This window comes from Hyperoodon ampullatus (genome assembly GCF_949752795.1).
Source record: "Hyperoodon ampullatus genome assembly, chromosome: 3".
In the NCBI taxonomy this organism is placed as follows: domain Eukaryota; kingdom Metazoa; phylum Chordata; class Mammalia; order Artiodactyla; family Ziphiidae; genus Hyperoodon; species Hyperoodon ampullatus.
Window position 1 is genome coordinate 32,227,196 of NC_136916.1, and position 15,492 is coordinate 32,242,687.

Here is a 15,492-nt window from a genome sequence, read left to right on the forward strand (position 1 = left end):
ACGCTACCTGGTTTTATTCTCAGAGCCAGGAGCGACGTGGTGCCTGAACGAGGTGGTGGCCTCAGTGTCGCAGGGCGTGGTTCTCAGCGGACAGGACTCCTTTCCCTCCAGGTCACTGGGAGACACGGAGTTCTGAGACCTGCGATTTTGGCTGGAAAAGCTGCTTTGGAAATTGGCATCACCATCAGCGGGAAGATTTGTCGCTGACTGGACTTGAGGGTACGGTTCCCCTCCCGCCTCCCCGCTACCCCCCACCCTGTTATAACAGCTATGTGGAACATGCCGGAGGATGCTGGGTGGCCAACTCAACCCAGGGGCCTGGGCTGGGGACAGACAGAAGCAGGACTGGTGCCAAAGATTCGTGTATGCACGGATTCTGTTTTCCCTTTGGGGGAGAGTGAGGGGCTGGGAAGAACAGACTAAGAGTACAGTTGTTTCAAAGAAACAGGCACTGCGGGAAACGAGGGATGGGGTGCGTGGACCAAGTCCTAACCAGTGCAGAGATTCATATTTTGGTTCTACAGGAATCTAAGAACAAGAACGTATTTGTATCCTTGGAGAAGCACATACTAAAGAAGAAAACCCAGAGAAACCAAACGACTATGTACAATATCATATAGCATGTGTCCATGGCGGCGGGCTGGGTACGGCTTCAGGTGGGGAGTTTTGGTTCTATTCGGAGAGAGCACTTGTAGAGACTTTCTTCGTCCATTACAAAAGATTGGTCCAGTAAATATTGGGTTACCTGAGAAAAGGAAAAGAGAAAAAGGAACGGCAGGGCGATGGGACCTCCATAATACTACGTGGACGTCGGGTGTCTCCCGGGAATCAGGCACTAGGGTGGAGGCAGGGAGGGGTGTCAGGTTTGCACATGAGGCAAAGATGCATTAAGCAGTGTTGTGTCTTTGTATTATTTTTCTTAGTATTATTTTCTGCCTTTTTTGTCTTCACAGTAATATAAAATCACATATAGTCAAAATTACTCTTGACCACCGTTTCTTTGGTTGAACATTAGGTGAAATATTTTGGGCTCATATTAAAAAATCATCTCTATCTAAATATCTAAAATGTCAATTGTAGCATCTAGGTAGTGGATGTACGGGTGTTCACAATTCTTTCAATGTTTCTGTATGTTGGAAAAACATACTTAAACACCAGGTTTATGTAACACCGAGAGAGATTCACCCAAGACAAGACAGTGGAAACTGAGGCCGTTAAGGAAAGAGGCTCCCTTATTTTTCGTCTCACGAGGCTCACTCCAGGGCAAAATCTCAGAGTGGAAAATCAGGAAGAGTCACCACATGGACTCAGTTACTCTCCTTCCTCCTCCCTCCCCACTTCACACTGCTCTCAAGTGCTTTGCTGGATTCCTGTGTGTTAAATGTACGATGACAGATCAGAGCCCAGATCTCATAGGCAAACCCCACCCGCCCTTCGAAAAGAATCTTTCCAAGGCTCATTGACTTGTCAGTTGTTTGGAGCCGAAGGTTCATGTTTTTCCACAGAAACTCAGAGCAGAAAAAAGAAAACATATTATATTTCTTAGCACGTAATTGGGAATCTTCTGATAGCTGCTTGAGAAAAACCAAGTCTTTGTTGCGAGCATCTTTGCTAATGGACCCTCTGCTACTGTGAGGGACAGAACCGGCTTCCTAGGATGCTGATCATCAGTCACAGATGAAATGATTATTGTGTCTGATTAATGGCTCTCACCCAGCACCTCTAGGAAGACAACCTCAGATACCACCGTCTAGATGAACTCATATCCACTGATAAAGATATGGCGATTTTACAGCCATGTGAAATAGACCAGACTTTTATAAATAGCTAGTAGCTTCCTGTGAACAGCCCTTTCTAGAGCACAAAATCTCAACCCTCCCAAACACTCTGGGAATCAGCAGACTGGTTAGTTAGTTTCCTCCGTCATGAGCATTTGTTTCCCTAAAAATTTTGCTTTAGCAGGAGACTGGCATCAAATACCACCACTGCAAAGCTGTTAAGGAAAAGAGTCTGAAGGGAAGTAACATTTATTTGTATTGCATATGGAGCTCGAGGGCTAGTTTAAGAAGGGGCCAAGGCCTAATACAGTGCCTGGCACACAGTACATGCTCAGTAAATACTTGAGCGAATGGATGAACAAGGAAAAAGTGGCACAATTGGTTAACCCACTGATTTTTCTTCTCTCTGTGGCTATCAGCTATAAGACAGATAGTGAGTTCACAGAACATGGCAGGAAACAGGGCAAGTCTATCACAAAGGAAAGTAGAAGGGAAAAATACTAAGAGCTTGATTTTCTGGTATGCTCAGGAGTGTCTGGAGCTGGATATTTTTTGTGAACTTCAAACTAGGAGGTTAAGAAGCTGGATGGAAAGCAAACACATCTCTGGGCAGCGTAAAAAAGTCATAGGATTCAGAGCCAGAGTCTGGATTAGCAAGTCCCAGTTATTTTAACTGTAAAATGGGGCTAACAGCAGAGGGTTTGAGTAGTGAAATGAGACTAACATGCCAACCTCTCTCCATACAGCCCCACCATCTTTTAAAAAATGCATATTAATCCAGTCCTGTAAGCTCCTTTCAGGGCTTCCCACTCGCCTTAGGACATGGCTCTAGATCCTTCTAGAAGCCCACAGTCCCATCTGGTTCAGGTTTGTCTGAGGCTACTCATAGCAGTCGTCTGTGGTCTCTGTGCTTCTCAGATGGGCCCTGTCCCCCAACCCCGATACAGGTCCCTGGATTCACACTCTCACAGCACTCTCTGATTCCCGAATGTACAAGGTGTTTTTTCCCCCACCTTGCCTATAGCAGCAAAAGACTGAGACAACCTAAATGTCCATCAGTATAGAGGATCGAATAAATACATGAATTTCTCTGCAGCCATCAGGAAGAAGGAGAATGCCTCTGCCTCAACAGGAAATATCTCCAAGATATATTAAGGCAAAAAAGAATGAAGCAATGTATAGTATGCTACAGTATACATTATAGTAAAAAAATGTTGGGGTGTGTTTGCATACACACACAAAAAATGGGTGATACAGTTGGCTTTGGGAGGGGAACTTGGAGGCTGGGGGACTTTTTGCTGTGTGCCCTTTCTAGCTGTGAATTTTGAAACTGGTGAACATTTCGAAAAGGTGTGATAAACACTGCCTCTCCTGCCTCAGGGGAGGTCAGACATGATTATAAACCATCCCATGGCAGGTAAAAACCAGACAGGAGCTGAAAGATTAGCACAAGCGCAGTCCGAAGGAGGGGGAACTCAGGGCGGGTCAGGGCACAGGGGACAAGGAGGGTTTCCTAAAAGAGAGGGCCCAGGGAACTCAGGGGCAGAAGGTGGTTGGGTGTGGAGCGGAAAAGGCAGGAAGGAAGGCAGTGCAGCCAGAGCACTGTGAAAAAGCGGAAGTGACTGAAAATGCTGCCAGCTTACCTTTGCTTGGTGCTCTATTTTGTAGGCAGTTTGTTGAAACTGGCGAATCTCTCGGATGATATGGGATATCTGCGGGAAGGAAGGAGAGGTTTGGAAGACAGTTTTCTCTTAGTACCCCCCTCCCCCGACCCCCCCCACACACACATGCCACAGAACAGAAGGGGCATCAACAGCCAGGTCTGCAGTCAGTCTCTTAATTCACCTCCTGGGAGACCCCACTGAGGCAGCAAGAGTTTCTTTAAACCAGCAACCTGCCTCAAAGGCTGACACTTGGTGAGAATCTATAAATCTACAGGTTATAAGTTATAACATAGAGTATTTGTCCTTCTCTGACTTATTTCACTAAGTATAATACCCTCTAGGTCCATTCACATTGTTGCAAATAGCAGAATTTCATGCAATTTATTTATTTATTGAACTATAGTTGATGTACAATATTATATAAGTTACAGGTGCACAATATAGTGATTCACAGTTTTTGAAGGTTATACTCCACTTATAGCTATTACAAAATATTGGCTATATTCCCCATGTGGTACAACATAACCTTGTAGCTTATTTTATACATAATATTTGGGTTGGCGAAAAAGTTCGTTCGGTTTCAAGTAAAGACACATTTTTCATTTTTACCAAGAACTTTATTGAACAATGTATTCAGTAACCGAACAAACTTTTTGGCCAACACAATAGTTTGTACCTCCTAGAATGTCCTTCTTTTTTATGGCTGAATAACATTCCTCTTTCTCCGTGTGTGTGTGTGTGTGTGTGTGTGTGTGTGTGTGTGTGTTTGTATACACCACATCTTCTTTATCCAGTCACATAATCTATAAAAATACTGAATTACTATGTCATATACCTGAAACTATCACAATACTGTAAATGAACTATACTTCAATAAAAAAGATGCCTATTCTGAAAGGTAAAAGGTATATTTAGTAGGATCACATGATAGATGATGAAGAAAGAATTGTTTTAAAGACTCAGAGATAATACAGTAAAAGAAAATTACCAGTCATTTTCTCTGAGTAATGAAAATAAATGAGTGATTTTGGTTGCTAAAAAAAAAAAAGAATCTATAGGTTAATTATACTATGTGATTAAGAGAAAAACATATCATTTCATCAGTGGTACTGGCTTATCCAACATCCTAAAACAGCCCCCCTCAATTCCAGCAACAGCTAAAGGCCTCTGCCACTTTCTATGTGCCCACCATGTGCAAGACCACACAAAGGGGCTCCCCCATCCTGTTCCCAGGTCAGTGCTGCCATCTTGCCTTTGACAGAGAAACCTTACCTATTAAACAAAATCTCAGGAGGAACCCCACGACACAGAACCGATACAAATAGAGGCTCTCTAGTTGGAGTGAGAAGACGAGAAGGTAGGCTGGAAAGCAGGCTCCCTGCTGGAAGGGTCCTCATCTCCCCTCCCAGGGCCTAGGCTCCTCTGGGGAAATTGGAAACCTACTTGCTTAGGAGGTGCTGCAGAAATGATTTTGCTGCGGCCACATAATGCAAGTGCTTCTCTGAACAATAATGGATGGGGTGCGAATAAAGGGGCAGGCTATGGAGTCAGACAGACTTGGGCCCCAGACCCGGCTCTGCCTTTTCCTTAGGGGTGACCTTGGGCTGGTCAGTGATTACTCCAAGCCTCAGCCTGCTCACCTGTAAGGTGGAGAATAATAAGATCACCCACCCCTCAGACTGCGGGCATTAAAGGAGGAGACGCAGGTAGAGCTGGCTCAGGGCCTGCCAGAGGCTAGCTGCTCGTTTGAGGAAGTGGAGAAGCCGGGTTCAGGCTCCCCAGTGCGTGTGCCACGTCCAGTCGGCCAGGACTGTCGGGCACAGCTCGGGTGAGCCCGGGGCTTGGGTCTGGGTTTTGATGTTTCCCCCACCCCTGGCCCGCTCTGCTGTGGGGAACGCACCATTCTCATCTTGGAGAAGTTGACCAGGCCGTCCTCCGTGTAGTTGGGCGTCCCCTCTTCGATGAAGGCCAGGTCAGTGAGGTACATCCCCAGGTAAGGGACACAGGGCGGGTCACAACTTTGAAGCAAATGGCATTAACAGAAGTTTTTCACTTAAAAACTCGAGCCTCTGCCGCGAACAGAACACCCCGCATGCATCTCTTGCTTTGCTGGAGGGAAAGGGATTTCTATTCGCCAAGAGTAATAGCAGCTCTTGGGGCTCGGATTGCCAGCTGGGTGTGAGGGTCAGTCCTCCGGGGTGGTGGGGGTGACATGGTGCCCGCTGGGGCCTGGGGCGTCTCCATCAATCACCCCTCCCACCCCAAGCCAGAAGGCCCTCCTCTACCTCTCCGCTCTCCCTCCCAGATGGAGCCCCGGGGCTTGGCCGCCAGCCCCCTCCCAGCTCGCCTTTCCTTTCTGTCTCTCCACTGAAACTCTCCATCCCAATCCCGCCCTAGAATCACATCCTGGGGGGCTTCACAGCACTGTGCCCATTCCTGCCAGTCACCACCAGCCACCCCACCGAGCCCCTTGTCCCTTTCTTTCCCCAAGACTTCTCTGCCTTTACTTCTTCCCCATTGGGATCTCTGCCCACCCAAGCACTGGGCTGCCAGCACAGGAAATCCTTGCCCTCTGAGATCACCATCCTGGATTTGGCTTCTGGGCGGAGGCGTTGGGTGAGACAGCTCCCAAGATCGGTGGCTCCTGGGGGATGGCTTTCGTGGGGATGGTACTCAGCACTATGGGCCGGACCTCTCGGATCTGTGGCTCTGAAGCAGGGGCTCCTGTTACTGTTCCTGCACAACTTGTCCTGGTGCCTCTGGGTGGGGTGCTAGGTTAAGGGGGTGACTCTGTGATGGGTCCAGTGGTCACTCTACTCTGGCAGAGCTCCAGATAGTTCGCCCAGGGGACTCATCATACAGTGCCGCAGCCTCCTCTCAGCTCAGCACACAGGTACAGGGACCCGCGTTTCTAGCCCATCTCACCTTTGTCTCCTTGTGGCAGTCCTGCCACTCCAGAGGAAGGGGAGGCAGGGAGGATGGTAGAGCAAGAACAGAAACCTGGCCTGGCCCTTGCCTGCTTGCTGTGTGACCCTAGGCCAGTTCTTTCCCTCTCTGGTCCTCAGGTTCCCCTCATACCAGAGAACTGATGTTAGCTAAGACAATTTTAGGTGATTTGAGTTGATTTTAGGTGATGCCCAGACACTGTTTATATAAATTGATTCATATGATAAGAAACATTAAATTTTCACTCCCCCCCCGCCACTGCTCAAGGAGAGAGCTCATTTGGTGACAGCATAGCTTTGTCACTTTCTAACACGTGCCGTTTTCCTCTTTTTTTCTTTTTGAACAAATAGTAACAGGTCTCACTCAGGAAACACTAGGATCTGGCCAGAATTTAATAATATTATTTTGATTTCACTGTATTTATTTTTTATGGTAACCTGTGTATTTATGGCAAGTACACTGGTTTCCCATTTGCTGTCATGATATAGAGTTTTCCTTCTTATTTAAATGTATTTCTTGGAAATAGTTAATTTAAAGGAGACTATTAAGTAAATGCAAATATAGCTGACACATGGGTATGGCAAAGTCCTGAAGGAGGTGGATGCTTGGAGTTTGGGAAACAGTGAGCAGGAGAAATGTTTTTTGAACTGTCGGTCTTGACCCTTTCATGGGTGTTAAAACCAATTTGGTGAGTGCTGACCAGATTTTTTTTTTAATTAAAAAAAAGAGAGAATAGAGGATATCTGGGTTCATTGCATGGACTGAAATTGCTTTGTGAAATTTTTGTTCCTGTTATGCATATATGCATTTGTATATAGGGTCACACTGTCAAATGTAATTTTTTTTTTTTTTTACTGTGAGTTGTGAAAAAGAAAAAAAAGCAAGAATCATACTGGTCACTGGCAGACCTCTCTGGGTCCTTCTGGCCATTATACTCCATGATTGCTACATGCCTGGCTTTTCATTTCCTTTCCGTCAAACTCCAAGTCTGGAGAACAGGCTGGTGGATCTGACGGAGAAAGAGTTCAAAGGTCTGAGCAGCCGCTCTGGAGCTGGACGGCTGAGGCAGTGTGCTGACCGGCATGTTCTGGGGGGCGCCGCACTCCCCCTGCCCTTGATGGGAACCAGGTAGCCTGCAGAGCTCAAAGGACCTCTCATCTCAGATAGAGGCAGAAGGGGAGGCCGGGTGCTGCTCGCTGCCTGTGAATGACTAAAGGACGCAGGGTGTTTCTGGATGCCTCACAGGGGCTCTGACCACCCAGACCAGTGGAAAAAAGTCTGGGAGTCCTCTGGTCACTGAGGTGTGGATCTCCCTGAGGTGTTTACTGGGGTTTCTGATCCAGTTGTGGAAAGGTGATGGACGGGCAATTTAGTCACTGCAAGTGGCACTGTCAGCCCCAGCACCAAACTCTGTTCCTGTTTACTACCTTCACGGTGAGGGGTCCAGGGAACACCACCCTTAATTCAGTCATGTACACACACACACGCACACACACGCACACCCAACCAACCAAAATCCAGAGCCACGTAAGTAAATATATGGGGCTGTCGGAGTGGCCAGTGTAGGGGGCGGTGGGGACAGGTGTGGGGTACATGGGTCTGGTGGAGGGCCCCCAAAGGGCACCACCACGTGGAGACAGACCATGCTGAGCATCTGAGCGAGCACAGTAGGGGCTTCGTGTAGGCAAAACTCCCAACCTATGGCTAGCTCTGAACTTTCCGTGTGGGCATCTGGGCCCTGTCAGGAGGCATCCAGCCTTGCCCTGGATCAGGGTGGGGCCAACAAGGCTGAAATTGTGTGGGGGGGCGCTTCCTCTTTTGGCAGAGCCCCGCCATGCCTGTGTCTGATGTTTCAGGGAGCAGAAAGAAAAGTGCCCCGTCCCCCATGCTAAAAGCTGCCCCTGGCGTTCCGGGCAGGCCTAGACGTGGTGACACCTGGCATCTGGATCTTGTCTGTGGTTGTTTGGGGCCCCCGCACTTGATGTTTCTACCAAGAAATTCCTGCTGATGTCAAGGGGGATGAAAGAAATTAACTGGTACCGGCGACTGAAAGCGAGATGCAGCTGCCCCAGGGGCGCTCCACCCGACCCCAGGAAACGGGTGGTGATGGCATGGATCAGCCCTCTCCTTCACCCTGTCCCAGCCGTGGGATGGGCTGCTTTCTCTTACAGATCTCAGTTCTGGCATGGGGTGCAGGGAAATCAGGTACTCAGGTTATGGAAAAAAAAAATTTTTTTTTTGGCAATGTGTTGGCAGTGTGGGTGGGCCTCGGGGTCCAGTCTTGCTTTCTGCCTCCTGGATACTCCCTGCTCTGTTGTCTCATTAGCAAGAGACTGGGCTTTGCCCTGTGGCCACAGACAGAAAATAAAGATGGAAACGGGTATTTGGCCTTGTCGGAGCCCCTGAGACTCTGGAACTCCAGGACTCTGGATCCATCATATCCACTTAGATAGATGGATGTTCCCCTCGTTTGGAGGTGGCTTCGGGGTGACCTGCGGGTCCGCTAGCAGACTCGCCCCTCCAGAGCTGTTCCCATCCTCCACTGACGGGAACAGAGGGGAAGGGCTTTCACGGCAGCAGCTGGCAGTGAGAGCCCGGCCCCTGCGTTCCTGCCGTGGGCATCCTATTCAAGCTAAAGACAAAGATGCAGGTGAGCCCGTCGGAGGAGACAGACGGGCAAAACCGGAACTGGCCCCCAAAGAGCTGGTGACCACATTTTACTGCCGGATGCAGCTAGTCCTCAACCAAATGCTGTTGGCGGGAGCTGCGGGAAGGTTCTGGTCCCTGGGCGGCTGAGAGGAGGGGACAGTCTCATGGGTTGGACCAGGGTGTGGTTTGGGGAATGAGAAGGAGAGACAACGTCCATCTGGGGGCGCCCGGGCAGGGGACTGAAGCATTGTAGGTGGGCCAGGGGATATTTAAGAGAGTGGCCGGGGACAGGAGGGAGGATTTGGGGGTAAAGGGAAAAGGTCACGTGCTAGCCCGGCTGCTGGCACAAGGCTGAATGATATAATGACAGGTGAAAAAGGATGCCCAGGACCTCAGAATGGGTCTGAGGACCTACGCGGTGGGGTCCGTCACGGGCTCCTTGTCTGAGTGGGTCACCAGCTGTGCCCACCACCTCACTCCACTGCCTCCGGCCCGTCCCCTGCCTGGTGAGACGACCCCCAAACCCTGACACAACACCGCTCTAAGTATAAACCTTAGTGTCTCCGAAGAAAGAGTACAGAAACGTTTACCCGAATCTGTCCTTCCCCTGCCTGCCTTGGCCTGTATCTCCATAAGGCAGGAACCCGGTTTGCATAAAAGTCTTAGCGCCCAGATGCCCGAAGGCCACCTCCGCCCCCTGTGTGGCTGGGAGCAGAGGCGTCTGGGAGAGACACTTACATAGGCCCACGGGTAACCTGAAAGAGGGAAGACAGTCAAGATGGGGACTTGGACAGAATGGGGGACCACGGACGCGGTGGAGGCAGCGGCGGCGGTGGGCGAGGAAGCCATGTGAAGGAGGCTGATGGAGCAGCACCCTGCGGGCGGACGGACAGGTTGGTGAATGCACGGGGGGGGCAGCTCCCCGCAAGCACAGTCCACGGGGGCTCCGCGGAGCCCAGGCGGAGGAGAGACGGCCGGACAGCACAGATGGGTGGAACATCTGTCTGAGGACACAAATAAAGTGGAGATGGTCAAGGCAATGGCACACGGAGCCGGCACAAGGGACAGACCAGGTACGGCAGGAAGAAAACGAGAAAGGCAGACGAGGCTGGCAGGGCGGGTGTGTGGTGTGTCAGAGCCACCGGCGAGGCTGGAGGTGCTGGGTGGTCGCGGACTTCAGTGGCCTTGTACTGGCAGTGATCACGTGATCCCTCGCGGAAGGAAAGAAAGGCATTCCTGGGCTCTATAAGGAGCCGGGACCCTAGGGGTCTCCCAGGGTCTCTCCAAAGTCCAGCAAGTAGCAAGCCAGGCAGGGAGAGAGAGGGTGAGGGCCAGCCCAACGGGGCACACGTTCAAGTGCCTGAGGGGAACACAGTGGCAGAGACTAGTGGAGAAACCCCAAGTGCACGTCTAACCAGAGTGAGCAAACCCACATTTCACGTGCGTATGTGGCCACAGCATGTACCAACAGGCCAAGTCACCGCTGCCCTGGGAGAGCTGGCCTGGACCCTCGTGGGAGGTAACCTCGGGCAAACAATAGAGCACTGGCCTGGGAGGCCAGCCTGGGCTGAGGCCCGGCTCTATCACCACGGCCCCAAATCCTTGGGCCAGCCACTAGTTCCTCAGTGTCCTTGTCTGGAGAAACATCATGGGAGAATCTGTCTCACAACAGTGGCTCTCAACGGGGGCGATTTTGCCTCCCTGAGGCTATCTAGCCATGTCTGGAGACCTTCTCGGTTGTCATAACTGGGGGGGCGGGGCGGACACTGGCATTTCATGGGTAGAGGCCAGGGATGCTGAGAAACATCCTTCTATGCACAGGACAGTCCCCACGACAAAAACTGTCCTGGTCTAGGGACCTCCCTGGTGGTCCAGTGGTTAAGAAGCTGCACTTCCACTGCAGGGGGCGCAGGCTTGATCCCTGGTTGGGGAACTAAGATCCCGCATGCCGTGTGGTGTGGCCAAAAAAAAAAAATCCTTGTCTAAAGGACAAGAGGGCCGAGGTTGAGAAGGCCCACCTCACAGGCGGTGTTAATGGGGCTGCACACACCGTGGCCAGGCAGGGCACAAACTTTGCAAACTGTAAGGTGTAAATTACTGGTAAAACCATATTTCTTTGATTCCAAGATGCCATTGTGTGTAAAATGCACTCTTGGCTTGATGACTAATTATCCAGTACAAAAAGGAAACACAATCATACGAAATAAATACACTGACTGTGAGATGTATCCTGATGTCAGAAATGGTAAAATGTAAACTAAAATGTGCATTTTGGAATCAAGGAATCCGGCACCACTATTATCATCATCACAGCTACTGCACGTCTCAAGACTATTCCTGTGCCTCTCCTGGGAAATGCCCTGACACCTTGGAATTTCTCTGGTAGATGATGGAGGACAAAGCTGACCTGACCTGGGGGTCTGGGATGTGTAGGGCTTGGTCTTGTGGGTAGACAGATGGACAGACAGACAGACCTCCTCCTCCAGCCAGGGGTGGCACGTGAATGCCTCTGCAGTGTGGTTCTACAATTTAAAAAATAATGGTGACAAAATGACACACACTTACTTTTTCAGAGCTTCTCTCAGATTCTTAAATCTGCCCTCTGACGACACAAGCTTTTGGAGCTTATCAATCAAAGCTTTTGTCTAGAAGGAATTAGAAGTATTTACTAGCACACAGCACACATCAAGGCCCGCGACTCTGGCCCACACTCCAGGGCTTCGCTTTGCCTCCTCCAGATAGGGCACGGGGATTTGGGGACTTCCTGGGTCTGGGGACTTGACCCTGAATTCCTGAGGAGGCAGACATGGATCTTTGTTTTGCTTGCCCATGTTCATACATCTTTCAGAAACATGGGAGTAGGGTCAGGAGGGTCCAAGTGTCACGGTCCTGAGACCTGGGTGGTTGGGAAGGACTTGGCAGGGGTAGCTCCAAGGACCTGGACCCGGTACAGGGCACGGCTGATGTTTCATCATCATGATCTTTCTCATGACTGTACCCAAAGGATGTGACCATTTTCTCATACCTTCACTTTGATATATCAGGAGCACCACCCAAATTTAAGAATCGAGAAAAAAAGATGGCAGATAAACTGATCATCAAAGGAGAAAAGACTTTGATGGAGAAGAGGAAACCCTGCAGCAAAGGTCCCCATCTGCCAAATGACCAGGCCAGGCCCTGCCCACGTATCAGGCCGGAGCAACTTGGGTGGCTGGAGTTTGTCTTAAGGGACCAGGTGTGTGTCACAGAGCGTGTCCTGGGTGGAGCCTGGCTTCTTCTCCTGCGTGGCCTGGGGAAACCCCTTCACCTCTGGGGTCCTCAGCGCCCTCATTCATAAAACGGGGAGATGACTAGTGACCACCTTTCCAGCTCTAATCCTCAGAATCCAGAATGTGGTTGAGAAACCGGGCCGGAGACCAGCCATGCATCTTATTACCAGAGGGGCTAGTCAGCCTGGAGGGGACACTGGCCACAGAGGCCAAGTACACCCCTGATCTTTGGGTCTAATTTTTATCTGAGAAAACTGCCTGAAGAAAACAACAAGCTAAATCTTCCTTCTGATGGAAGAAGAGGTCAGTGTGTACTCTTCAAGGAGAAAGGATGGCAGAGAGCATCAATCTGCTCGGTCCCTCCTATCAATCTGAAGTCTTGTCGCCTGGTTTGGACTGACCCTGTTCAGAGCAAAACTTTATTCTGGATCTGGTGAAAGAGCCATAGGCCAGGATGGAACGAGCCCCACCAAGCCAAGGGCAGATGATTCTGCTTTCACCTGAGATGACCCTTCTCAGACGCCCAGGCCAACCTCCACCCCAGGCTCTCAACTGCCCTCCTGCACTTAATCTCTTTCCAGAGCTGTGCTCCTGCATCCTCTTCTTTCCCCTCCCCCTGCAGAGACATGAGATGCTGCAGCTTGAGGCCAGATGTGGGGTCTGAGTGTCCAGAGCCCTCAGTGGACTCTGTCACCCACCCTCAGCATGCCCGTGGGCAAGTTACCACTCCACTCACTTTGCTAGGTTTTGACTTTCGAATCTGGAAAATGGGAGGGTAGGTCCAGGTGTTCCTTAAGGGCAATACTCGTTCAGACAGTCCAGAATTGTGGGTGATGTAAAAGCTACACAGCCACATAGCTCCAGGTGAAGCATCACCACGCTTAGAGACCATGAAAATGTACAAAGGATATTCTGGTGGGTGGGGTTTTTGCATACACTTGGGGCTAATTTGTGGCTCTGAGCTGGGCACACTTTGATTTCTTCCGCACCTGTGTGCTTACTTGAGGTGTGTGTCTGCTCCTCTTCGGGGTGTTGCTCTCTGTCCAGGAAGGAGATTTGTATCCTGGGAGGCCACTGGATTTTCCCAGCTGCTGCTTAGAAAGTGTGTTCTGACTTGAAGCAGCTCAAGCATCTTCTGGCCATGCCAGGAGCTTCCATCCTTTGAGGCTCACTGGGATAGCAGGGCCCCTGGGGCCTTGGGCATCTCTGCTGGAGTCTGGACACCAGTGAGCCAAAATATGGGGGCACTGGGAATATGTCTCTGAAACCAGAGACCAAGCAAGGAGCCTGCCTTGGAAATAGTGTCAGGAAGAAAGATGATTATATATGGCCCTTTAAATCCCATCCTTTCCTGTTCACCAAACAAGACTTCTGGATGGCCAAGGCGGCTCCTTCCAAAGAAGCCAAAAAGTACAGTTAGTCAAAGAGAGGCTTATGTCTCTACCGAAATCCAGCCATTCCAGGGAGAGGAAACACATATAACTGCATTAGTCATCTGCACCATCCTATGGAGGTGCATCATCTGATCCTTTCCCGAGGGAAAGTTTTTATTTTCAAAGAGGATGGGAAGAGAGGTTGGAAGAAGAAAGGGGAGGCACTGGACATCCCAAACTAATTCTGACTCCCTGACGCTTGCCAAGGCTAGACTGGACTTGGACACAGGCTTTTCTGCTTTGGGCCGGCACATTGAAGGGAATGATAAAAAAAAAAACTAGCTGCTGAGGCTACATTTCAGGTTGGTCTAAGAAATGTGGCCATCTTGGCCTATGGGATACCTTCAGAGGGGCAGTGAACTGTTCCTGGTTGGTGTTGACCAGGCCACGGCCATGGCTACCCAGAAGCTCTTGGAGCCGGGCACTATGCGCACGGACAACTATAGCACAAACGGAAGGGCTGGGAGAAGCCAGTGTGGTCCAGTCTGCCACAGAGGGTGCAGGCCTAGATGTGTTTTCAGAGGCATCTTTGATTTTTGGACCAGGCTGGCTGACCCTAGGTCTTGAATGACATCCTGGAAGGCAAGCCAGATCACACACCTTGACCTCTAACTGCCCTCCATTTGCACTCTCCTAAGGGAATGGAAGACTTTAGGATGGTCAAGGCAGTTCCCTCCCAACTCTATGACAAGGGTGATGCTGGGGAATGAAGCCAAGAAATTCCCGCACCCCCAGAAATGGCATAGGACAATGGAGCCTGGTCTGTGGGCTTCTAGAAAAGATGATGTCATTCTGATGGAATAGGGCAGGAGAAGAAAGATGCTGACCTGAAACGGGTCCCTCAGACTCTGCCCGTAGCCATGTCTTAACCTCAACAGGCCAATCAGCCTAGATGACTTAGAGGTTCTGTGGCAGCCTTGCTCGACCCCTGACTTCAGGAGTTCATGACACTGTGTGCCACGTGTGGCCAGATGTGCCTGCTCACCTGAGCTCCCGCACTTCCAGCCTCTGTTCTTTCTAGAAGCCTGCTCACAAGAGAGACATCTTCTGGTTTTCGTCCTGACCCTGGCATCTCTGTGTGCTAAGCAAGAGGCCCAGCCTCATTGGATGGAAGGGGTACTTTGCAGTCCTGCTATAATCTGGAGCTGCAGTGATTGGCTGGCAGCGGAAGGGCAGCAGGGACATCCCAGGGCTGTCCTGAGATTGGCTGCTTATCTAAGTAGGAGGGATTTATGGACCTGCTGCCTGCCTGGGGAGTAGAATCATGCCCTGCCATTGGCACGAGGAGAGTAGTGAGGGGCAGGGGAGAAACAGAACTATGAGGGGGGTAAATCCAGAACGGTCCAGATGGGACAGACCCCTTGGAGACCCTGGGCCCCACACAGCCCACCTGGCTGTAGGACAAGAGACACTATAACCAAGTTACTGGTGCCTTTGGAGGCTTACCCTGTCCCTTGGTGGTCACTGTCCAGCTTTCTGCCAACATGCAGGCTGGGGCTGGGACATCCAGTGCACCCAGAAAGTAGGTGGCCTAAGTGTCCCGTTGTGCTCTCCTTTCAGGAGAGCTGCCTCCTCATAACCCCAGGGCAAGGAACTTTATTCCTGAGGAAGATTCCACCTTATGGTTTTTCAGAATCAGGTTCTGAGTGAATAAAGATCAAGCCCATATTTAAGATCACATACTATCTAATGGGTAACAGGGACAAGTTAACTCTCTGGGGGCCAGAAGGGCTGGTGAAATCAACATCCGAGG

At 50.4% G+C, this 15,492-nt stretch overlaps 1 protein-coding gene across 4 annotated transcripts in view; it reads right to left on the reverse strand.

Annotated features, from left to right (window-relative positions):
* Window positions 1-652: 652 nt before the first annotated feature.
* RASGRF1 (Ras protein specific guanine nucleotide releasing factor 1) overlaps window positions 653-15,492 on the reverse strand; it is a gene marked incomplete at both ends in the record, with an annotated part of 104,168 nt that continues 89,328 nt past the window's right edge. For all 4 annotated transcript variants that reach the window (XM_079701087.1, XM_079701088.1, XM_079701090.1 and 1 more), the window contains 4 exons: window positions 653-745; window positions 3,422-3,490; window positions 5,343-5,460; window positions 11,603-11,682. In XM_079701087.1, the coding sequence (XP_079557213.1) occupies window positions 653-745; window positions 3,422-3,490; window positions 5,343-5,460; window positions 11,603-11,682 (360 nt within the window). The remainder of the gene's footprint in view (window positions 746-3,421; window positions 3,491-5,342; window positions 5,461-11,602; window positions 11,683-15,492) is intronic.